This window comes from Nelumbo lutea, chromosome 8 (genome assembly GCF_056320005.1).
Source record: "Nelumbo lutea isolate HS-2025 chromosome 8, American lotus-T2T, whole genome shotgun sequence".
Lineage (NCBI taxonomy): Eukaryota > Viridiplantae > Streptophyta > Magnoliopsida > Proteales > Nelumbonaceae > Nelumbo > Nelumbo lutea.
In genome coordinates this window covers 48,638,922-48,664,569 of record NC_142691.1, presented here as the reverse complement: position 1 = coordinate 48,664,569, position 25,648 = coordinate 48,638,922, and the positions used below count along the sequence as shown (strand labels likewise).

The following is a 25,648-nucleotide window of genomic DNA, read 5'->3' as shown; positions in this document are numbered from 1 at the left end:
TTTCCCAGAAAGACGCTAATTGCGCAAATCTGATCTGGTTTAATTCGGTTCAAGATTTGAACCTGGCTCTGATGCCACTGAAGGGATGATAGATCCATCATATGGATGGCCAAATCCTGTAGGAAGGTTAGGCAAAATTTGAAAAATTTCTCTCTCCCATATGGGAATCACATTCTCTATTTTAGAAAATTGCATTTTCATGGGTCAATTTTGAACCAAACTGGACCAGCTCTGAAAGCAAAAGGGAGGAGAGGGAAATACATGATACGGAGTAGCAGTATCTCCCAACGAAGGTGTTTACGCCCAAGGAGAAAACCAAAACATGCTTCCACTGAAGATGACATAGTGTGAGGTGAAGTAGGATCAATAGGACGACTCTTCAACAAGAACCAAATTCTTCAGCAAGAATGGAGTAGAGGGCTGGTGAGGACAACTTTAGATTGCTTCTTCTGCCAAGAAGTATCAAGAACAATTCTATCACTCCCACAAGTGGAGATCAAACTAGGTAGGGGCGGCAAGAATAGGGAAGAACTTTGCTGTTTGTTGTGTCTTGTATGGTGTGTTTTGCATGTCCACCCTACTCTTTTATTTATAGCCTTAAAGAGACAACCACCTAATCTGATTAGGAGTTTCCTGATCCAAATCTTTATTTGGACATGGACTCTTTAAGTGATAAGGACTCTTTAAGATCAGCTTAGTCCTAATCAAATTAGGGGTTTCCTGATCTAAATCTATATTTGGATATGGACTCTTTAAGTGGATAAGACTTATCTTCTTATCCTTATCAGCTGATCCAAACCTAGATCTGCCCCTATTTAATTAATCTAATTAACCTAGTTCAAATTGGGCTTTAGGCCCATTAAATTTATGTGCTTACTTAACCTCTTAACCAGCTGCCCAGTTGGATCTCTTTGTATGGCATGGGACTTAAACATTAATCTATACATCAACCACATGTGTAAAGCCCAACCTTTGTTACAAGGCCTGGCCGAATTCACTATAAGAGATAGTGAACCCCTGAGCACATCACTATGAACTCTTAATGGGCCCAACATTTACACTAAATGGTCCTTGGGTCTAGCCACCTTATGAAAACCCAAGGACTGTGGGCAGATGCAAGATTAGCCCATCAGGTATTACCCACAATGGTCTTACACTTAACCTCTCAACCCATAATGATCAAACACTGTCCGACAAGAAAGGACTTCTCCCTCGGTTGCAAGGAACAATGCTGCACTCTCTGCTCACATGGATCCTGGGAATCCAAACATTTTGCAAACATTTTGAAACCATAATATGTATATCTATATAAATTTATTTTGCAAAAACAAATTTCAACGGTTGAAATCAACTGCCGACAGTTTAGTTTTCCATCAAAGAGAGTGCACCCCCGATCATTCGCTTTGTCCATCAAAGGGGCTGATCCTGTCACTATGATCACCCACTCAGATGAATTCTTGGACTGTCCCAACATACCTAGGTTTTGACCCCCTCTAAGGATCTCACTGAATGGCATATCAAAGATGGTCCGATCCGACACCTAGTGCAGTCTCATAATCGAGTCTAAGGGTTAGGTGTAACATTTTAGTTTTGCCCATCTATCTCCATGGTCTTGGGCGATACTGAAATTTTGGTCTGGTTCAGAGTTTCAAGAAAACCTACACTGCATGTACCTTAGGTCTCACCCTAGCAGCTGAGACAAGCCACCCCAACCAACTTGGCGGCACATTAGTGTCAGGCTATTACACCAAAACACACTACAATGACATGAATCAACTATGTACTTTATTCATTTACAATAAATGTCAAAAGATACATCAATCTGATTGGAGCTATGGGCATAACTATCTAACACATGTACGTCGATTACATCGACCTGAACAGAGCTTGCCCAAAGGATTGCTTCCCCTTGCCCAAAATTTGACCGCTTGGTAGACGCGACCTCTGGGCATGAGTTACTGAGTTTCATGGACACTTACTCCGGCTACAATCAAATTAGAATAGACACAATCGACCAAGATAAAACTGCTTTTGTAACTTAACTCGGGTTGTACTATTATAAAGTTATTCCCTTTGGTTTGAAAAACACTAGAGTGACTTGTAAACAAAATTTTTGAACCTTTGATTAGCAAAAAGGTGGAATGCTATGTTGATGACATGGTCATGAAGACCCATATTTCTAGATCTTTAATCAATGATTTAGATGCTGCTTTTCAAAATTTAAAGAAATACAATATGAAGTTAAACCCTAACAAGTGTGTCTTCAGGGTCACTTCAGGCAAATTCCTCGGTTACATAGTGAACTGATGTGGCATCGAAGCCAACCCAGATAAAATCAAGGCCATCTTAGAAATGCGACCACCACAAAAAATCAAGGAGGTACAATGACTTATTGGCTGGGTAGCTACCCTAAACCGATTTATGTCTAAATCGGTAGGTTGGTGCTTGCCCTTTTTTAAGGCAATTAAGAAGATTGAAACTTTTGAATGGACTGAAGAGTGTGAGCTCGCGTTTGATGAGATGAAAAGGTACCTAAGTACTGCCTCAATTTTAACCCAACCTGAGGAAGGAGATGAGTTAAAGCTGTACTTCTCCTCGAGTGACGCGGTGTCAGCTCAATACTAATTAGAGAAGTAGACCGGGTCCAACGACCTATCTACTATGTAAGTAAAGTGTTATAGGATGTAGAAACCAGATATCCCGACATCGGGAAACTGGCAAACGAGCTAGTAGTAGTAGCTTAAAAATTACACCCATACTTCCAATTCCATACCATCGTCGTCCTTACTAATAGACGTCTGAGGCACATCCTACTTAAGCCCAAGGTGTTAGGGAGATTGATGAAATGGTCCATTGAGCTTAGCGAGTATGACATCTGGTTCAAGCCATGGCCAGCAATCAAAGCACACCGACCCTTGAACCGACTGAGCCCGCTAATGTGTCAAAGGCATCAACCAGCGCAACACCAGTCCCGGTCAGAGCAGTACCGACCCGAGATTAGGAGCCCTGGATCCTCCACGTAGACGGCTTGTCCAACCAGTAAGGAAACAGTGCTGGACTGATACTGCACAACCCGAGTGAGGTGAAGCTAGAGTATGTTCTCCAGTTCAAATTCGAGGCATCGAACAACGAGGCGAAGTATGAAGCACTAATTGCTAGGCTAAACTTAGCGAAGGAAATGGGTACAAAATATCTCATTGTGTGCAGCGACTCGCTGTGGTAGTTAACCAAGTAAGCTCTTGTTTCATCAAGTAAATTCTGAGCTCCGAGAACGCTGAGGCCGACGCCTTATCACTACATGTACCAGTGACAACACCATGAGAATTGTGTACATAAAGGACTTGCCTTGGCCCAACATTCTTGGGGGGGGGGTAGAAGAGGTCGTTCCAATGTTGCAAGCGGAACTGAGTTGGATTGACCATCTCATTGATTATCTGCTCCATGGATCCCTACTTGTAGAACACATTGCAACTCGAAGGGTAGAGCGTCAATCAACGTGGTATGTCTTTATAGGTGGACGACTGTACAGGAGATCCTTCACGCTCCCCACCTATGTTGCCTGTGACCCTCAGAAGTTGAGTTCGTACTTCACGATATCCATGAAAAATTATGTGGAGGACTCACCCAAAAATCATTATGGTAGGTCTACTATTGGCCCATAATGAATGTAGATGCACTCGAGTTCGTCAAGAAATGCGATAGATGTTAGAGGCTTGCCAATATCCTCCATTAACTTGCTACAGATTTGAAGTATCTCATCACCCTGTGGCCCTTTGCATAGTGGGGAATTGACATCCTCGGTCTATTTCCACTAGCAACCGAGCAAAGGAAGTTCTTGGTTGTGGTAGTGGATTATTTCACAAAGTGGGTGGAAGCCAAACCATTAGTAAGCATTACAGCCTAGAATGTGCAAATTTTCTTCTAGAAAAGCATTGTGTGCCATTTCGGATTTCCCAAAGTCTTGATTTCGGATAACGGGAAGCAATTCGAAGACACCAAATTCTAGAACTGGTGCATCGAGATGGGGATTTAGAAAAACTTCACTTCGGTTGTGCGTCCACAAGCAAACGGACATGCCAAAGTGACGAACAAGGCTATCCTCCACGGACTGAAAGCTCGCCTCGCGCGAGCTAAAGTGTTGTAGGTGGAGGAGCTACCTAGTGTCCTTTGGGCCTACCAGACTACCATCAAGACTACGACCGGAGAGACACCCTTCAAGCTCACAAACGGGATGGAAACCATGATCACAATAGATGTTGTGGCTCAAAGCTTACAACGAAGAGATAAACGACAATGAGCTAAGAACTAACTTGGACCTCGTCGAGGAGGTACACGATCTGACCCACATTCGAATTACAGCTTAACAACAGTGAGTAGCTTAGTATTATAATGCCTGGGTCAGGAAGCGACTATTCTAAGTCGGCGACCTGGTCCTTCGTAAGGTAATGGTACCTAAGCCCGACGTGGGTAAGCTCGATTTGAATTGGGAAAGACCTTACTGGGTGAGACGGGTGTTCAGAGATGGAACCTATGAGCTCAAGACTATGGAAGGGAAATCGGTACCTTGAGCTTGGAACGTTGACAACCTAAGGAGATACTATCTGTAAACCTCAACGCAAACAAAAATGACTAAGTCCATAGGACCACTGAGCTGATCCTATGGACGACGAACTGGAGAGAGGAAGGTAGGGCAAAATTTCAAAAATTTCCCTCTCTCCCATGAGGGAATCATCTTCCCTGTTTTAGAAAACTGCTTTTCAAGGATTAATCTTGAACCAAGAACCGGACCAGATCTAAACAAATTCAATAGGAGAGGGATATACCTGATACGAAGATGCAATATCTCCCAACGAAGGTGTTCACACCCAAAGAAAGACTGCTCCTGCTGAAGATGACACAACATATGGTGGTGCAGAATCAGTAGGGTCCGTCCAACGAACCGGTTCTTCAGCAAGAATCCAAAGGAGGCAGTGAACACGACTTCTAATAAGCTTTTCTCCAAAGACTGATACCAAGACACTTCTTGATCACTCCTACTAAGGATGGAGATCGAACTGGCTGTGGCGGCAACTGGAGGAAATCGTAGGGAGAAGATGGTGCGGTTACACTATTGTTGTCTTCTCTCTAGGTGCTCTGAGATCTGATCTCTGAGATTTCTGGGGATGGTTGTGATGAACTTAATGGTTCGCCCCCTCCTCCTTTATAGCCTTAAAGAGAGCTCCTAATCTCATTAGGAGTTTCCTAATCCAAATCTGTATTTGGATAAGGAGTCCTCTTTAAGAGAAAAGGATAAGTGCTTATCTTATTTGCATATTGGATCAGCTCTCTCCTAATCTCATTAGGAGGTTTCCAGATCTGAATTCAGATCTGGACTCTCTGAGTGGATAGGGTAAGACCCTATCCTATCTACTGATTTAATCCTAGATCCGCCCCCTTATTTAACTAATCAAATTAGTCCAGTTTGAAATGGGCTTTAGGCTCAATAAGTCTAAGTGCTCAAACTGATGCATAGTTGGGCTTCTTTGTATGGCGTGGGACCTAAACATTGATCTACACATTCAGCCACATGGGTTTAGCCCAACCTCTGTTACAAGGCCTAGCCGAATTCACTGAAAAGACAGTGAACCCTGAAGCCCATCACATGGACTCCTAATGGGCCCAACACTTACACTAAGTGGTCCTTGGGTTAAGCCACCTTATAAAAACCTAGGGACTGTGGGTAGATACAAGATTAGCCCATCGGGTTTTACCCTCAATGGTCTTACACTTAACCTCTCAGCCCATAATGATCAAACATTGCCCGACAAGAGAGGACCTCTCCCTCGGCTGCAAGGAACAGTATTGCACTCTTTGCTCACATGGATCCCGAGAATTAAAGCCTTTTGCAAACAATTTAAAACCATAATATATATATATATATATGTATGTATGTATATGTGTATATAAATATGTTTTGCAAAACAAATTTCAACGATTGAAATCGGCTTCAGGCAGTCTTGGTTTCCATCAGAGAGAGTGCATCCCCGATCATTACCTTTGTCCGACAAAGGGGCTGATCCTATCACTGATCACGCTCTCAGATGAATTCTCAGACTGTCCCAACATACCTAGGTTTTGACCCCCGCTAAGGTTTTCACTAATTGGCATATCAAAGACAACCCAATCCGACACATAGTGAAGTATCATAATCAAGTCTAGGGGTCAGGTGTAACTTTTCAGTTTTTCCCACTAATCACCAAGGTCTAGGGCAATGCTGGAAATTTGGTCTGGTTCAGGGTTTCAAGTAAACCTACACTGCATGTACCTCTGGTCTCACCCTGGTAGCTGAGACAGGCCACCCCAACACTTGGTGGCACATCAGTGTTAGCCTTAGCAAGATAAATTTCGCCACACTTATCCAATGGCTGTGAACATTCTAAACTAACACGAGTCTCATAAGTGTCCAGTTTAAGGGTATTACAAATAAACACACCACTATAACATGAATCAAATATGTACTTTATTCATTTACACTAAATGCCATAATTTACATCAATATGATTGGAGCTAAGGGCATACATTGTCTAACACTTACTGGGTGAGACGGGTGTTCGGATAAGGAACCTATGAGCTCAAGACCATGGAAGGGAAATTGGTACCTTGAGCTTGGAACGTTGACAACCTAAGGAGATACTATTTGTAAACCTCAACGCAAACAAAATTGATTAAGTCCATAGGATCACCGAGCTAATCCTATGAACGATGAACTGGAGAGAGGACCTTAAGTCACTCCCAGAAGCCCAAGGGCTATAGTGTCGAGCTGACAAGAGACCTCAACATGATATAAGACCTAATCGCCTCTCTAGCATGGCCAAAGAAGTCCTAGTCACCTCTTCTGCATAGGCAGCTTAAGACCTGGTCGCCTCTTCGGCATGGGCTCATTAAAACCCAGTCGCTTTGGCATGGGCAAGGTGAAGTAGCATGGGCATAGACAGGTCAGGCATGTACCCTACAGTGTCTGTTCACCTGGCGTACAATAATGATTAGATTATTCCGATTCAGGTCGAGCTCGCCAGCTCAGGAGTAGTCTACACTTAATATAAATTGCTCTTATTTGGTTTATCTTACCATCTCGGGAGTAATCTATACTTAGAAAAATTTTTGCACACAAAGAGTTTTACCAAATACTTGTATTTCATTGATAAAGAACTTCAGATACATAGTAAAAAATAAAAGGATTACAACCATTTAGCTTAGCTCAGAGGCTTGGGACATTGCATATTTACAAAGGGGGTCCAAGAAAAGAGGCCTCAATTAGTTTGGGGCTCCTCATCCCTAGTAGAGTCGTCGACGGGAAGATATGTCTCCATGTGATCCTTGGCAGCATTAGCTCCCTCTCCCTTTCCTGCTGTCTCATCGTTGCTCTCCTCCTCGGAGTCCGGGTCCTTAACGACTTCGACAACCATCTCCTTGGTGATCTTGAATGTTGTGATAGCACCGAGGTCGAGGTGGGGAAATTCACGCTAGGTTAACCATCTACTGAGATTAAATCCCTTATGATAGCCTATTGTCTCAGCCTCGACCAGCTTCTTGCGATATTCCACTGAAGACTTGTATTCCTTGACGGCCTTGACCTTGGCATCCTCCACCTCCTGGAGCAGAATTTCAGACCGCTCCTTCACCAGTGCCTTGAGGTTCTCATTCTCTCTCTTCAGAGTCACCTCGCGCTCCTCCAGTTGCTTCTTCTCTGCCTCTAGCTCCTTCTTCTCCACCATCAGTAGAGTCAATATCTCCTTCTTGGCTCACGCATCATTCTTTAGCTGGTTGATTTTGTTGCAAACTAAGTTGAGCTCAGAGTGGGCACTTTGGGAGGACTCCTCAGCTTTGAGAGCTCACTTCAAGTTCATCTCGGACTGGTAGGCTAGAGCATGGATTGAAGAGTTCACCTGCCAAAAGAAGAAACCAAGTATAAGTATGGAGAAAAATCTATGCATAATTTAACCCGAAGATTGAAAACCTATCATCGTGCAGTGTGTGGCCGCTCTAGCCCCGAGCTGAGCGATTGGTAAGTCAGTCCAACGAGCGACCTCCTTGGTGAATACCGCATCATTGCTTTTGAGGAGGACACACTTTGAAGTCAAAATGCTATGAGCAGAAGTATCGCTACTCAACAGAGTGGTGGTCACCTGCACGAGTTGGGGCTCGAAAGATGTGGTTTCCTCAAGCACGCGAGGCAGAGTATCTTTGCCTTGGTCCTCCTCAACCAAGTCGATCATAGGAGGATGTTTGGCGACTGATGGGAGCTCGGGGATGGAGGCACTGACGTCGGAGGTGATGGTCTCGGTGTGGAGGCGAGCCTTCTTGGAGGCCCTCTTCTTCTTCTTCACCTTTTGTATGCTCCCGAAAAGCTCATTGGTGGGCATGTCATCCACGACAGCTACAAAACGATGATGAACTGAGCTAGATGCAACATCAAAGTAAAACAAAACAAAGAAAACTAGTACAACAATTGGTGACAGGAGGACTTAAACTGGCTTATATGATCTTCTCCTTGGTCACAGAGGTTTTGAACTTCAAGCCGAGCTTTGTCCAAGATTGGACCTCCTCCCGTGTCTTTGGTGTTAGACAGTTTTGTATGCCCTTAGCTTCAATCATAATGATGTACTTTATGAGTTTATTTTAAATGAATAAAAGTGCATATTTGATTCATGTTCCCTTGGTATGTTTCTGTGTAATACCCTTAAACTGAACACTTAATGAGACTAGTGAGAATGTTCACAGCTAGTGGGTTGGTCTGGGGAGACCTATCCTGATAAGGCTGACACTGTGGTGCCACCAAGTCGGTTGGGGTGGCCTGTCTCAACTGCCAGGGTGAGACCCTAGGCACATACAGTGTATGATTAATTGAATCTTTGAACTGGACCAGATTTCCAGTGTTGCCCTGGACCTTGGAGAGTGATGGGCAAAACTGGAAAGTTACACCCGACCCCTAGACTCGATTATGATACTGCACTAGGTGTCGGAGTGGGTTGTCTTTGATGTACCAATCAGTGAGATCCTTAGCGGGGGGTCAAAACTTGGGTATGTTGGGACAGTCTAAGAATTAATCTGAGTGGGTGATCATAATGACAGGATCAGCCCCTTTGTCAGAAAAAGGTAATGATCAGGGATGAACTCTCACTGATGGAAACCAAGACTTCCGGCAACTGATTTCAATTGTTGAGATTTGTTTTGCAAAGTATATTTTATATGAGATATAAAAGTATATATACGTTATGGTTTCTAAAATGTTTGTAAAAGGTTTTAATTCCCGGGATTTATATAAGTAGAGAGTGCAACACTGTTCTTTGCAGCGGAGGGAGAGGTCCTCTCTTGTCGGGCAATGTATGATCATTATGGTTTGAGAGGTTAAGTGTATGACCATTGAGGATAATACCTGATGGGCTAATCTTGCATCTGCCCACAGTCCTTGGGTGTTACAAGGTGGCTTGGCCCAAGGACCACTTAGGGTAAATGTTGGGCCCATAAAGCCCAATTGATTGGTTTCAGGGGGTGCACTGTCCATAGCAGTGTATTCATCCAGGCCTTGTAACAAAGGCTAGGCTGAACCCATGTGGCTAATGTGTAGATCAATGCTTGGGCCCCACGCCATACAAGGAATGCCAACTAGGTAGCAGTTAGGAAGGTTAAGTGAGCACATAAGCTTAATGGGCCTAAAGCCCATTTCGAACTGAACTTATTTAATAAGTTAAATATGGGCGAATTCTGAGATGGATCAACAGATAGGATAGGGTCTTAACCCTATCCACTCAGAGAGTCCAGATCTGAATATGATTCAGATCTAGAAACCTCCTAAATCTGTAAATAAGATAAGGGTTAATCCTTATCACCTAAGGGGATGTTTGATCAAAATATGATTTGGGTTAGCAACTCCTGATTGGATTAGGAGCTGATCCTTTGGGTTTACAAAAGAAGGGGGGCGGCAGCCTTTAGAAGAATCAGATAATCAGATCCTCTTAATAGCTGAAATTCCAGAAGAAAGATCTCTGCAATACTTGCAAAGATCTTTCTTGCCGCCTCCTTCCTGCAGCCGCCAGACATCCAGCTAGTTGTGGGAGAAGTCAAGATTCAACCTTGACATCAATTGTTTGAGAAAGAATTGATAGGAAGCTGTGCTCACGTGCCATCCTACTGTTTCTTGCGAAGGACAGAGTTTTTGGAGAAGAACACTACTGATTCTGCTCCATCCTGCACTGCGCCATTTTCTGTGGGAGCAGTCTTTGGATCCTTCCTTGGGCGTGAACACCTTTGTTGGGAGATATTATTTCTCGATATCAGGTATAATCCTTTGCTACTCATTTTGATTCAGATCTGGTTCAAGATTGATCTTTGAAAATATGATTTTCTAAATAGGGAATGCGATTCGCAGTTGAAAGGGAGAGAAAAATTTTTGAAATTCGCCCCTTTACTCTACAAGATTTGGGTGTTCATACGATGGATCTCTCATCCCTTCATTTGGGTCCAATTTGACACTGGGGTCTTGGATGGCTGCCCTCTAGTGAGTCAAGAACGGCCACCCCTCGGTGTTATGGACCACGATGTAACATCTCTTCCTAGTCGGGACTTTGTTTGGGAGGTCGTGTAATAGCTTGTACCCAAGGTGAGGAGACATTTAATAACTTTGCCTGTGCTCGGGTAGAACACAGGCTGAGTTCTTCTTGATGGAGAGGATCGAAGAGAAGATGTCGAGGTCTAGAGGTCAGTTATAATCGTGGAAAAGGGAAATGGTACCTACGATGTTGCGGATGGAGTTTAGATGTAGTTAGTCTATGGCGATATTAAAAAACTTAACGAGTTTGACTTTGAAAGGGTGGAGTGGAAGACGTAGCCCGACTACAAGTTACTCCTCGAAGACCACGATCTCACCATGACCGTGATTCCAAGGAAAGTTGCCTAAGGGAATACTATATACTAAGTTATTATGGAGTCTATACCGAGCTACTAACGGCAGGAGCCTGTTCGTTGTGATTGTAGACGGACCTAGCTGTTCGGTAGGTGACCTCGTTGTGAGGTGGAGGCCAACTCGCTAGAGGCTTCTCGTTCTTGCCGAGTTGGATCCGTCTCGAACAAATTGGAGTCTACATCTTGTGTCGAATTGCCACCTAGACAAGATGAGGCTCTGCAGTCTGTGTCGAGGTACCCACCTCGGCCCTAGTGGATTCACCGCTCCCATCTGAAAGATTATCTAAGCTAAGACTAGACATGTTAATGGAATCGAAATAAAAGGAAGATGAACTCACAAAAGAAGACCGAAGAAAGCAAGACGACTTCAAACTCGGGAATAGTTAACACCGAGCTGGCAGATTTGAATGCGACCTCAAGGACTTTAGACTCGCGGTTTGTGGTGAAGAAAATGGGCCCTTCGGCTCCTATTTATAGCCATTATATCTGGGGATCAGCGGCCAAGATCTGTGCGATCCAATGACTCCTAGGAAAACTGGTTGCATGCTACCCGTGGTTGAAATTAGTTGAGAATGTGTTTTGACGTCCGCGGAGTTTATAATCGGCTTGATGTCCGTGCATACCTGATACGCGATCTGGGTTACTTCCTGGTCGAGCCAAATGGTTGAATAGGTCCAACCGAAGGTCCACCCTCCGTACCACCTAGACATCATGTCAAATCCACCTGGGTTCATCATGAACTCTCCGCATCGGGTTAGGAACCTTGGCATGAGGAGTGGGGGGCTATTGATGAGGGGTAATTTGGCACGACGTAGTAAGCAAAGATCACATGGACGCGATCTGCCAGTAGGATGACAACTCAGCAAGAGGAGCCTAGTCAACAATTTCTAGAGCTCGAGTGTTATGTCACCTCAGTACAAAGCCACTTCGGCATAGAGTCACCTTGGTATAAAGGCACCTCAGAACCTAAGCTAGTTTGGGTCCCAAGAACTGAAGTGACACATAATCGACTCCAGAAGCGTCTCAACGACTCCAAAACTCTCGCGATCATGCCACGTAACGGCATGCCTTATCCTCTCCCCGCCCGGATCGGGTGGTAACGATAGACTTCATTGACTGATACGTTACTCCCCGTCTAAAGCAGAAACGTATCTTATCTAAAGCCGAAGATCCTGGAATTGTTTCGTGAGACCCATGGCCGCCCAACTATATAAGGGCATCAACCCCTCCAGGGTCCAGGTGCACGCGATTATTTACATACAAGCTCTCTAGAATTCAAGCCTTTAGCTCACAACCATAGCAAGAATACTAACTTAAGCATCAGAGCAACCCCACTGGGTCGTCCACCCCGGTCTCTCTGATCTCTGTTTTACAGTTTGATCTAACACACCACGTGAGCAATGTCCAGGAAACCTTCCAGGTAGGAGCTTTCAGATCGCACTTTATCACTTTTCTTTATAGGTTCTAAGGACGAGAGGACTTAATGAGGGCTAAAAGGATATTTTTTTATATGTTAATTGGAATTTATTTTGGTCGCTATCTTTTTTTTTTGGTTGCTAAGAACGAAATCATCTACTAAAGAAGGAAGAAAAAATGACAATGAGAGTTGAGTGTAATATTTTATTTATTTATTTATTTTGTTATTAGAAAGAAGGTGGAAGTCAATTGGTGTATTTTTTAATTATTTTTGTTTAATCATCATGGAATAGTATTCACAACCTATGGTTAATGTGTATCTTTTTGGATGGAATGGCAAAAATATCATTCATGCAGGTTTTATTTCGATGTCATTTACACGTTATTAATTACAAGTTTTGTGCATAACAAAAATATTTTTTTTAATTAAAATAAAATATCTTTAGAGGAGGCCAAAAGTGCCTCCAAAAGGTAACCTAGTATCTTAGTAGATTATTTTTAAAGGCATATAAAGCTGCCTTAGGGTTTGTTCGTTTGCTCTGAAAGTGCAATAGTTACATTAAGAGGTATACTGGTATTGGTGAACTTTTCTTTCATCTAAACTCTGAATGTAGAGAATGTTGTTCTGAACTCTGAATTCTTAATTTTTAAAATGATCAAATATCCATTTTGACCCCATATATTAGAGTTTTTGTTTGTCTTTTTGAGGGTATCATTGGAAAACAAAAAATCGTATGATTGCACTTTAAGAGATAAGAGATAATAGGAAATGAACAACCATTTTTCTCTAAAGTTACAAGATTCCTCTTAAGAGGTAAGAGTTAAGAGGAAACAAACACACCCTTAGTATCAATTGGAGGCGCTTAAATCCACCTTTATAAAGGGCTATAAAGGGCTTTCTTAATTGCCTCTATAAAGGGCTTTTAGCGTAAGTTCAATAGAGGCAATCATATGTGCTTTTGAAACCTATTTTTAGAGGCATTTTCTTTGTCTGCCTCTAATTCGTGATCAAGTGCCTCTAATACATATAGAGGCAGGGCTTTTAGAGACAATCACCTAGCTACCTCCTATTTGTTTTAAGTATACTTTTTGGACTTTTAAAGGTAGTTATGACTGTCTCAATAGATGAATTTTGCAGTAGGGTATGTTATGCTTGTGATTGTCCTGCTTTTTGACTTATTAATTGAAATTAAATTTACTTGTGTCTTCTTTTGAATGCAAAATTTTCCACCTAACTAATATGGACCTATATGGTAGAACAAAATTGTTGAGAAGAAGCAAGCCCTATTCGAGTTTCATTTTCTGTGATGTTTCTAATCCAATTTATTGATAGTGTATAATTGCCTAAAAAGCATTAAATTTGAAAAGAATTTTTTTTGCACCATAGTAACAAATAATTAAAATTTCTTGTTATCTCATTTAGAAAATTGGAAGGTAAATGTCTTAGTTTGCCCCTTCATCCCTAGTGATACTCCATTAGAGTATAATACTCTCTATTATTAAAAAACCTATGCCTTTGTGGACTGGATCTACATTTATGGATATATGTTTTTTTTTTTCTTTCCTTTATGCATGGTGGCTCTTGATAATAACAATAGTAGGATAACTTATCAAAAAAAAAAAATAATAACAATTGCAGGATAGTATGAAAGAATGGTAAGATCCATCGTATGGACGCCAAAAGGGTGCAGAATGGGTGGGTGAATATCAAAAAATTTCTTACCTTTCTTCCAACTGGAATCATATTCCCTAAATTTAGAATACAGTATTAAAGGATCTGACTTGAACCAAAACCGATCGGATCTGAACCAAAAGAGAAGGGAAGGGATATACCTGATCCAGAAAAACAATATCTCTCAATATCGGTGTTCACGCCCAAAGAAACTTCCAAGAACCACTCCCACTGAAGATGACACAGTGATAATGAAGCTGAACCAGTAGTGTTCATCTCACGAACTAGGTCCTTTTGAAGAACTCGATGGAAGCAATGAGCACCACACACGATCAACCTTTTAGCAAAGATTGATATTAAGAACCTTTCTTGTTCTTTCCCTTACAGAGAAAAATGAACTGGAAGTAGATGGCGGCTGAAACTGGAGGAGAGAGCTAGAGCAGAAGGTGGCAAATAGTTTTCTTCTCTCTAGGGTTTTCTCTGAGGTCCTATCTCAAGATGCAATGTATTCTGCAAATACCCTTAGGGTTCAAATTCTTGTAATTCGAAATTAGGGTTTTCTTCTCTTTTCTTAGTGATCAAGAAACCTCATAATCTCATTAGAAGTTATCCTAATCCAACTCTGTATTTGGATAAGGAGTCTTCTTAATCCTATATGCAGATTAGATCAACCCACTCTTGATCTTATCAGAAGGTAACCGAATTCAAATCCTAATTTGAATTTGGTCTCCATGAGTGGATAGAGTTAATACCCAATCCTTTTTGGCTTAACCTAACATCAGATCTACGCCTTTAAGTGACTGATCAAATCGGCCCAGTTCAAAATGGGCTTTAGGCCCAATATGCATCAAGTGCTCAATAGGCTTCCAATCTGCTGCCTAGTTGGACTTCTTTGTATGGCGTGGGACCCAAGCATTGATCTACACATCAGCCACATGGGTTCGGCCCAGCCTTTGTTACAAAGCCTAGCTAAATTCACTGGAAAGCCCAGTGAACCCCTTGAGCCCATCACATGGACTCTATGAGCCCAACACTTACACTAAGTGGTCCCTGGGCCAAGCCATCTTATAAAAACCCCGGGACTATGGGCAGATGCAAGATTAGCCCATCAGGTATAACCCTAAATGGTCTTATACTTAACATCTCAGCCCATAATGATCCAAACACTGCCCGACAAGAGAGGACCTCTCCCTCGACTGCAAGGCACAGTGCTGCACTCTCCTCTAGGATGGACCCCGGGGATTAAAACCTTTTTTGCAAACGAGTTGAAACCGTACATATATATTATATCATTATAAATATATTTTGCAAAACAAAATTCCAACGGTTGAAATCGGCTACCGGCGGTCTTGGTTTCCATCAGATAAAGTGCATCCTTGATCATTACTTTTGTCCGACAAAGGGGCTGATCTATCACTATGATCACCCACTCAGATGGGTTCATGAACTATCCCAATATACCCAAGTTTTGACCCCCTCTAAGGATCTCACTGATTGGCATATCAAAGACTGCCCAATCTGCCATCCAGTGCAGTATCATAATCGAGTTTAGGGGTCAGGTGTAACTTTCCAGTTTTGCCTACTCATCACCAAGGTCTAGGGAAATACTGAAAATCTGGTCCGATTTAGGGTTTCAAATTGAACCCTCACTGCATGTACCTCGGGTCTCACCCTGGCGGCTGAGACAAGACTCCCCAACCAACTTGGCGGCACATCAGTGACAGCCTTATCAGTATAGGTCTCCCAGACCAACCCACCGGCTGTGAACATTTTAAAATAATACGAGTCTCATTAAGTGTCCAGTTTAAGGGTCTTATACAGAAACAAACCAGATAACATGAATCAAACATGCACTTTATTCATTTAGATTAAATGTCTAAAATACTTCAAAGCTGATTGGAGCTAAGGTCATACAAACTGTCTAACATAGTATTCATGGAGTCTAGGCCAAATAGTTGGGATTAAGGTGAATTTATTTGAGTTTTAATATGGAGCTGTTTGTTAGGGGGCATGCTACGTGGTTGTCCAAACTCTAGCATGATCCAAGTGTTATTACATTCTTCAACTATTAGAATTTCTTATGATTTTATAATTTAATCCTATTAAAATGTTGAACTGAGTGTTAATAAATTATTGCTACTAGGTATGGAAAATACTGGAAGTTATATTGTGACAAGGTTCCTTACAGAATATTAAGGTCGATTATTTTCTTCTAAGCATCAAATGTGTGTAAGTTTTGATACTTCTCCATTAAATATGTTGATATATCAACCTATGTTTCATAACTTCAAATAGATTAAGAGGGTAAGATTTGGGTGGTTGTAGAATGGGTGAATATTGATCTTATAATTTGTGTTTAATCTACTTAGGGCTACAAGATAGATACGATCTGATAAGAAATCCGGCTGAATAAGAATCCATCAGATTTTCAAGAGTATGGTTTGAATTTGAATTTGATCTTATCAGATATCCATTTCAAATCTGATTCAATTAGAGTTATAATAAAAAGAATTATGATATAATATAAATAATATATTATAATATACAATACATAATATATAATATATAATTATATATAAATAATATGTAAAATATATACAAAATATACATATATAATATATAATATTTCATAACAAGCAAACCGGGTCGGGTAGTGGTAGATCAGATCAGGATACAATCCGTTAACTCACGACGTCTGCTCTGTTAACTTATCTTTGTCTGTCCACCTCTATACATCTTGTGAGTCTTGAACTAGTCGTTATAGTTAGATTTGTTCATCTTTGTATACTCTATCAGCAGTGCCTTGTTCTCTTTCAGCCTTTGTACGTTACTCCATCCCACGGGAGCCAATAGAAATCCCTCATTAAAAAACCAGAGGACGCAATTCTCCTGTTGAAGCAGTGAAAGTTTTTCCATGAAAGTAATGTTTTAGTTTATTCAAATCCCAGCACAAAATGGAGACCAGATTGGTTCTAGATAAAATCGTGCACATTGTGCTGGGCTATACTTATAATGAATGAACTTATAAGGTGTGGGTCCCACATGGGTCCCATGTACTAGTGTTCACTCATGTACTACTTTAATGTATTTATATTTATAATATAAATAAACATTAATTTTTTGACATTAACTTATTTATAATATAAATAAATACATTTATAACTGATTTTTTATAATATATTTCTATTTATAGTATTTATAATATTAATTTTTCTATATTTTTAATGTTTTTAATATACTTAATATTAATCTATTTATAACTTTTCATACTAATTATTTATAATCAACTTGAGTCGAGTTGAACTTGAATAGTTCGCAAGTATCAACTTGAATCGAGTTTCTGACTCGAGCTCAAATCAAATTCTGAGCTCTGTGTTTCTGAGTAGACATCAAGGCTCAAACAGCTAGACACGAGCCCCAGCCCAAAGAACTATAGCTATATATTGCCCCACCCATACTAAGAAATACAAAAAAAAAAAAAAACATAAAAACAAAAGATTTAGATAATCAAATGATTGTTCAACCTAACCTATTTACATTTTAGGGTAAATTGATCTAATAAAAAGGGAAAATTTTCAATTAGTACCCTGTACTTTGTGCCTACTGCCACCTTAGTCCCCAAACTTTAAAACATAACAATTTATTACTCGAACTTTCAAAATGTGCCAATCTAGTACCATCCCTTAAGTAGCATTTGAAAAGACACAAATTCTCTTTGAGAGTCATCTAATTTTTTTTATTAATAATCCAAACGTTGACAAAAAATGAACAGTCCCAAATCCTTTTCTCTTCTATTCAAGAAAGTTGGGGTCATGCCTCAATGGTTATTCTGGTGAGCCCAACTTTCTTGAATAGAAGATGCAAGGATTTGTGACTGTTCATTTTTTTGTCAACGTTTAAATCATTAATAAAGAAAATTAGATGACACTCGAAGGGCATTTGTGTATTTTCAAATGTCACTTAATAGCTGGTTAACGGTAGATACTAAATTAGCACATTTTGAAAATTCAAATCCTAGATTGTCGCGTTTTCAAATTTGGAGACCAAAATGGCATTAAGACCCAAAGTACAGGATATTAATTGAAAGTTTTCCCTAATTAAAATTCCAACTTCCAACCTCGATATGTTATAAATCACCTAATCAATAGACCACTTAATAACAAGGGGAAATTTATGCCTTTAATTATTAATCTGTGAGTGTCACGACCAGCAAAGAAACTAATTATCTCAGTTTGTTAATAACATAAAATCTTTAGTATTCATTTAATACCTCAGTAAAATGCTCTATTTCAATTTTCTTTTTTGTTTTTTTCAAGAGGATCAAAATAATTGAGTACCATATTGTCATTCTATTATACTTGAATAATAAATGAAACACGATTTGGTACCTAATCAAAGCCAAAATGGTACATGAGGAATGAAAGATCCTAATAATGGCCATTATGACATTCAGATAAGGCATTGAAATAGTTCTTTATCATGTGGGTCACCTTTTATGTATGGCACTTGAAAAAAATTCTAAATTATATATAGTATTTATTACTTTTTTTGAGAAAGCGTACTATTTATTACTCACATTTAGTATATCCGAGTCCCTATATGTTCATAAACATGTGATTCAGTTTGAAAATAGCCTAGCTATTAGTAACATTGTAGAAGTTGAAGTTGTAATCTCTCTCTCTCTCTCTTCTTTCCTATACCTTGAATTTAATACTAAACCTTTAAGCTTGAAAGCATAAGGGCATTTTTTTTTTTATCTCCTATAAAGTGTACACAGAATAGTATTTTCACCCTTTTGTTGTCATTACTTACATTTTTAGTGGAATTAAAATTGGAATTTCACCCACTTCATCCAAGGAAATTATTGGTATATCAATGTATATCTTGTGGAATAAAAGAAAGCTTAGTAGATACTTAACCAGTTTTTAGTTTTAAAAATTTTCTTTGATGTATGTAGTTACATAAAAAATGCATGTATATATCTTATTATATCCAAGACATAGAATAGCTCAATAGTTACTTAAATATTATTTCTATTGTCTCCATGTAAATGGAAAATGTTGTAACAAATTCTATGTTCTCATGTTGGCAAAAATTGTTCATTAAAGCATATTTAATATGGGTCAAAAGCAATATTTTATCTGTTGAATCAATAGGGGTAACATTACCACTAGCATGGAGTACCATATATTGTTATAAATCTACATAAGAAACTTTTGTAGTCAAACTTTAGTTTTATAGGTAAAGAAAGCACACATGGAAGCAAGAATGAAGAAAATATAGATAAAAACTTAAAGAGAGAAAATGATTGTAATGGATAATTTTAGGGAGTTGGGCTCCCCCCTGCCTAAGATGGTTTACTCTCTTTATACTAACTAAAAAAAGGAATACTAACAGTAATCTACCTTTTTGTAAGGTTGAGCTACCCCTGCTTAAGATTGCCTATTTTGTTTTGGGTGCTAATTTTAATTTTCACTTTATTTTGAAGTTGTATTCTTAAAAAATGATTTACTATTAGTGAGTAGATTAAGAAATTAAGAGAAAATTTCGCAAGATTTTAAGAATTCTGCAAACAATTAAGTTGTTTAAGTGCATGGAAAATTTGATTCACTTATCAATATAATATAGTACAAGCTAGATGGGATCTCCTGAAAGAAAAAATTCTATGGACACATGAGAGAATGGAATCCAGCCATATATTAGTATCTTCTCATAAATTTAACATATAAGTATAGGAAATATTCCAAATATGCAGCTGCCGACTGGGTGTCATGATTTTTGCTTTCAATCTAGGCACTGACAACACAATATACACCCCTGATAAGGCTTGAGGAGTGATCTCTCTTATTCTATTATTGGTACAAAAATTTTAACTTTAAATAATTCAATCATTTTGATAATTTGTTTTAGAAATCTTTCTTTTAACTAGTCATCAATATGCATGCTTTGTTATTAGAAAATGTGTTTTTGTTATATGCTAATTATCATGACTTCGATTTGTTTAATTTATAGGGATATTAATCTAAATATAATAAAGTGGCAAATAGGAACCAAAGAAAAATAAAAGGAAATATGGTAAAGCATATCTCCTAATTTATTTGAAAAAAAGTATTAAGATGCTCACTTTTTTTTTTTTTTTTTTTTGTTTTTGGGTAAAACTAGACTAAAGATGTTCACTTAAAACACATGAAACAAATGTTTTAGCAACATCCGTTCTTAAAAGCAATTAAGTAAAATAAACTATGGAGAAGTATGGATAGACCCAATGCAGAAATTTGATTCCCATTGCACACCTATAAGCATTCTATATATCAAAAAACCACACCCTATGTACCCATACCCACCAGTGAATTTGGCATCAATTCCGAGATGGCACCTACCCAAATGTACTTTGAGCCTACAAATTTTGACCCTAGGCTGAATCGTCATTCTTTCAATTGTGGGTATGGGTGCATAGAATATGGGTTTTTGACCTTTTGAATGTTTATAACTCTGCAGTGGAAATTAGAAATTTGCTTGGGCTTGTTCATAAACTATGGAGAAGTACGGAATTGGCATTTATCCCAAATTTAGTTTGGATCTACAAATTATGACACTGGGGTTATTGATCATTCTCCCATAAAACTATCCATAAAAAGTAATATTTATATCATTTTAAAGTACTTCACCTCTTTTGGTAGTTTTCCTTATTATAATGTTAAGAATTTTCCAAAAAGCTGTTATTTCAGCTTTCCTTTTTGCTTTTGTCACTCATTGGTTTTCCATTCTTGTCTAAACTAGCTAAAAGACCTATTGGTTAGTCTTCCTTTTACAATTGGCTAGATCCTCTTTATTAAAACCAAACAACTGTCCTGTCAAAGTATCATTACCAAACATAGTTTATCTAATTCCGGATTGCAGCTCCTTTTTTGCTGCACTTCCATTCATTCTTAGTTTCATTGACAGGATGGGTAAGTGCAAGAAAAAGTCAAGTAGATCTGGGGCTCAGTCTATCCATTCATATACTTAAGTTTTTTAGGCTGAGTTTGGAATCCGTGTAAAATGTCATCAGTGTAAAAATACATTGATGATGTTTTACACTCAATCAGAAATTAACCATTGTTTTTTTTAAAAATAGTGATAAGTGAAAGAGTGTAAAGTTTTACATTGATAATAGATGTAAAACTTTCGAGTTAATGAGGTTTTATATCGATTATCGATGTAAAATTACTCTATCCAAACACACACAAAACCCTTTTTGTGTGTGTTTGGATATAATTTTACGTTGATAATAATTACAATACCCTTTTTCAAATGCATACAAAACTGAACCGATAAAAAATTTACAATCAGTTCTTCATTTACATCGCATCCAAATGCAGCCTTAACAACAAATTTCATCACTGTTTCCCAAAGCTAAGATTGAATTACTCTCCATTGGAAATAAGCTGTGGGCCGACGACTGTAAGTAATAATCATGAGTTATTTCTACTTTACAGTAGAAGTAACAGCAAAAGAAGACTCACCTGAATATTGACAAGTGAAAATGGCAGCAATATTAATTTTTTCCCAAATCATTAGCTGGCTGGTCACCGCTTAGTGCTTGCTAAAGTGGAAGGTGATGAACAGAAAAATCAGTTCTGGCATCATTCAGTGGGTTAAATACTTAAATGTCTGTTGGGTCGAATGTTTTTTGACCATATCATCAATTTTTTTGTACTATTTATTTAATGGGTTTGGAGTTGGACCAGTCCATCCTAGCCTCCGGATGATGGATTGAATGGTTCAACCGCATCCGATTCAAGGACGGTTTAAAAACACTGGTTTGTTTTGAGGGTTGGGTGTTGGGAGTAGAAAACCACAACAAATAATTATTGGAATGTGGAATCAATAAGCATTCAATCATTCTAATACACGTGATCAAAATTGCAATAAAATTTTGATCTGTTGTTAATTAAATTAATAAATCCCAACACTACTATCCATAGCCATTTATTCTCATTTGTTTTTAGAGCTTCTACATTCCAATGGTAAGGTATGTTTCTTATAAAAGTAGAAAACAAAACATAAAAATAGATAGAGTCTACGTAGCTAGTTCTATATAGGGGATCAATAAACGAGAAGCACGAACAGTGATAAGAAATTCACAACTCAAAACAACCCACGTTGAAAGCCAAAAGCACCAAAAGCATAACTGGGATGGGCTATAGAAGAACTCCCAATGGTTTTGGCTATAAAAGGATTGACCATTCTGACTGAGTTAACAGCCAAGAATGTAGCTGTAGCTTGCGAGGAAGCTTCAACAGATAACTCATTGACTCGCTTGGAAACGTTCTTCTTGAGCTCTTCCATGGAAACTCTTAACTGTTCAAGCTCGTGCAAGTTCAGATCATCGATGGGTGCTTCCCACCAGACTTGATCCTGGTTCACTTTCTTCGATTTTTGGAGCGCCTCCCCTCGCTTTTTCTGGGCTTCCAACTGATTCAAGACTTGGGTGTATTGCCTATTGAGCTCTCGCACATGAGCACTGTGACGAGCATCCACCAGCGCCGGAGTACCGTCGTCCGGCTGCACTGGTTCTAGGGTGAGAAATCGATCTATCACAGATTCAACACAAGAGTGGCCAAAGGAGAACGCCTTCCCGGCCGGAGAGAAAACAACAATGGCGACCTCTGCACCACAGAGGATGCAAAGCTCGCTTGCCTTCTTGAAAAGCCCATTTCTACGCTTTGAGAATGTAACCTGTCGATAGTCTTCACGAACGATCCTCTTGATCTCAATTTTCTGACGACCCATGCTCGTCTTCTTCACCATAACTGAAGCCTGAAGGAACTTGCAAAGGAAGAAGAGATAAAGAATGGGTAGGAGTGATCGATGAGGGAGTTGCAGAGAGTCAAACGCCAATATATAAAAAGAGTTGTCCGGTTGATTCCTTAAGACTAGCTAGCAGCTTCTATCAAAGCTGTCAAGATTCATTGCTCTTAATTGTTTCCACATATAAGCTTTTATGCCATTTTTGGAAGTTGACAAGATCTTATCGTCTAATCTAGTCTCCCTAGTTGGCATTCTTAAATTTTCTGAATCTAATAATTGACCTTTTCTGCCCATATTGCCCCTAACACAAGTCTCAAATTTCGTATCTTACATGATTGATTCATGATATAAATTAAATTACAAAAATGTAATTTCACTAATTTGCCATTTAGATAGCCCAAATCAAACAAATCATGCTTACTCTTTCCTGGTTAACGAAACCGTTTATTTCCTTCAATATTTAAAATATTTTTGGCAAGAAAATATAACCATATCTAATATACCCACATCAAAAGAAAGAGTTCACACCTCTGTAGTCAGCCAGAGCAGAGAGTCAAAGATTATTCGGACCGATCAAACCGGTCTTTGAAATTCTCGATTCTTAAAAATACATTTTGTTAATTAGTATGTATTTTAATATATCATATATTTTGTTTTTAAATTTATTTTAACGTAAGTTGGCATTGAAAGATAAAATAAAATCGTTATTTGCTATTCTTTTATAATAGAAACGTAACTTAAATAATGAATAATAATGTTTCTTGGTTGGCATATTCTAATTGAGCTATTAATGGGTCGAATTTGGTGTAGCACAAGGTGACCCTGATCCGGAACTAACAAGAAAACTGTGTAGACCAGTCTTGAACCAGGGTCTATAGCATTAGGCTTTGAACGTAAGGATGCATTTGATTGTAATGCAAACGCAAATATGTATGGTACATATTTACCCATTTTTCGGTTTATGAATATAAACATGGTTCATATTTTAAATCGTTTTTGCATTCATCTTGTTTGGTTGAAATCGGTGCAAAAGTGTGGGCCCATCATTAAATGCTCCAACACTTTTAACTTTGATCAAAAAATTAATTATCAAAAGAACACAAAAATTGTATTTAAAAATTAGGTACAATAATGCTCTCTTTTCTGAGTACAAAAGTGCTAGAATATACAATTTTACTCCGATAATCACTATTTTTTTACGTTTCAAACAAACGCTCTCAAAACCCTGGTTTGCGTTTGTATCGCAAACAAATGGAGCCTAATTAAGGCTCAGCTTGGAAGCAGTACAAATGCAAATATGTACAGAGTAAATACATACAAAATAATACAAAATATAAGGTTTTGCACTCTACAGATTTGCATTAGTACTCCTTCCAAACTTAGCCTAAGGCTGCATTTGGAAACAATGCAAATGGATTGTAAATCCTGGTTAAGGGTAAATTTGCACTCTGGTTCACTTTTGCCTGTGTTTGGCAACATTACATTTATGTATTGACAAATGACAAACGAGTGCATATTTACATTGATAATAAGATGTAAAAGTACATCGATAAAAAAGAAGTAAATTTGTATTCAAGTGGACTTTTGATAAAAAAAAAAAGCATATGCTTTATTTGAATTTATGTTTGCATCTGTTACAACTAAAAGTTTGTTTGGTACAAAGGTAAATTTGTCAGTGCAAAACTAACCCAATTGTGCAATTTATATAAACCATTTTACACTCTATATATTTGCATTCACACTTATTTGCATTGTTTCCAAATGCAACCTAACCAATTATTAATAGGATTAATCAAGTCTGACCCTATAAGACCATATTATATTTGACATGCATAATAATTTATAATATAATAATTTTGGGAAAATGTATGCTGCCGGAAATGGCCAATTAAAGGACCTCCCCCATACCACTGGATTATAAGTTTTTATAGTATGATGTTTTTGATATTATATTGGAAAATTTTATATACTCTAATTAAATGCTAAACCTGTTAATATATGTTGACAAAAGAAGCACTCTTTACCCTTTCAGTATAATGAAAATTACAAGATACAAATAAGCAACATAAATTAAAAATGCAATTTAAAACAAAATATATTAATTTAAAGATGAATTAATATCCAAATCAAATTGTTCAAATACAATATTTAGTTGACATATAGAAAATATAAGGACTTCAAAAAACATCAATTTATTGAATAATATAACACATCTTCCAATGCAAATCCACTTAGCATAATTGTTGAACCTGTAAATCAAAAACATATAAATTGTCAGAGTATGCAGAGTAAATGAGATAATGATAAAAAATGTATAAAAACAAGACATTCAAGAAGGCATCATAATTATAGCATTCTCATATCAATAAATGAATTATGGAACTAATAAATTAACCAAATCAAATTGAAACCTCTATGGCATGACAGAGTTAATGTAATCAGATTGGAGCACCCCACACTAGGACGATTGGTTTGGATTTAATAGATAAAAATGTAAAATATTCAGCTGAAAGGCTGTACCACAAGAAAGGTGATGGAAACAAATTAGATGAATGACTCTATTTAAAATAAAAAAGATCAGACTCTATTTACAAGCCATTGTAATTAAACTTCTCTGTTTAGCATGGATTTAATCAACCTAAAGCAAATAAATGACATTAACCTTATTCTTTGTTTGGTAAAAATATTAACCTTATTCATATGGTATAAATAAGCAATTTCTAAAATCCTTAGATTGTGAAAGAAAGCAACTATTTTCGAAACACCTAAAGTAAAATAAAATCCTACAAAACAAAGAAAGTAAAATAATCATTATAAATATTACTG

At 38.3% G+C, this 25,648-nt stretch overlaps 1 protein-coding gene across 1 annotated transcript; it reads right to left on the bottom strand.

Annotated features, from left to right (window-relative positions):
- Nucleotides 1–22,159: 22,159 nt before the first annotated feature.
- On the bottom strand, nt 22,160–22,822 carry LOC148844057 (agamous-like MADS-box protein AGL61). Its single transcript, XM_088959488.1, has one exon. It carries the CDS (start codon nt 22,820–22,822, stop codon nt 22,160–22,162), a length of 663 nt encoding a protein of 220 aa, XP_088815614.1.
- Nucleotides 22,823–25,648: the final 2,826 nt, after the last annotated feature.

Coding starts and splice junctions, on each gene's coding strand:
- LOC148844057 (XM_088959488.1), bottom strand. CDS start 22,822: ATGGTGAAGAAGACGAGCATGGGTCGTCAGAAAATTGAGATCAAGAGG.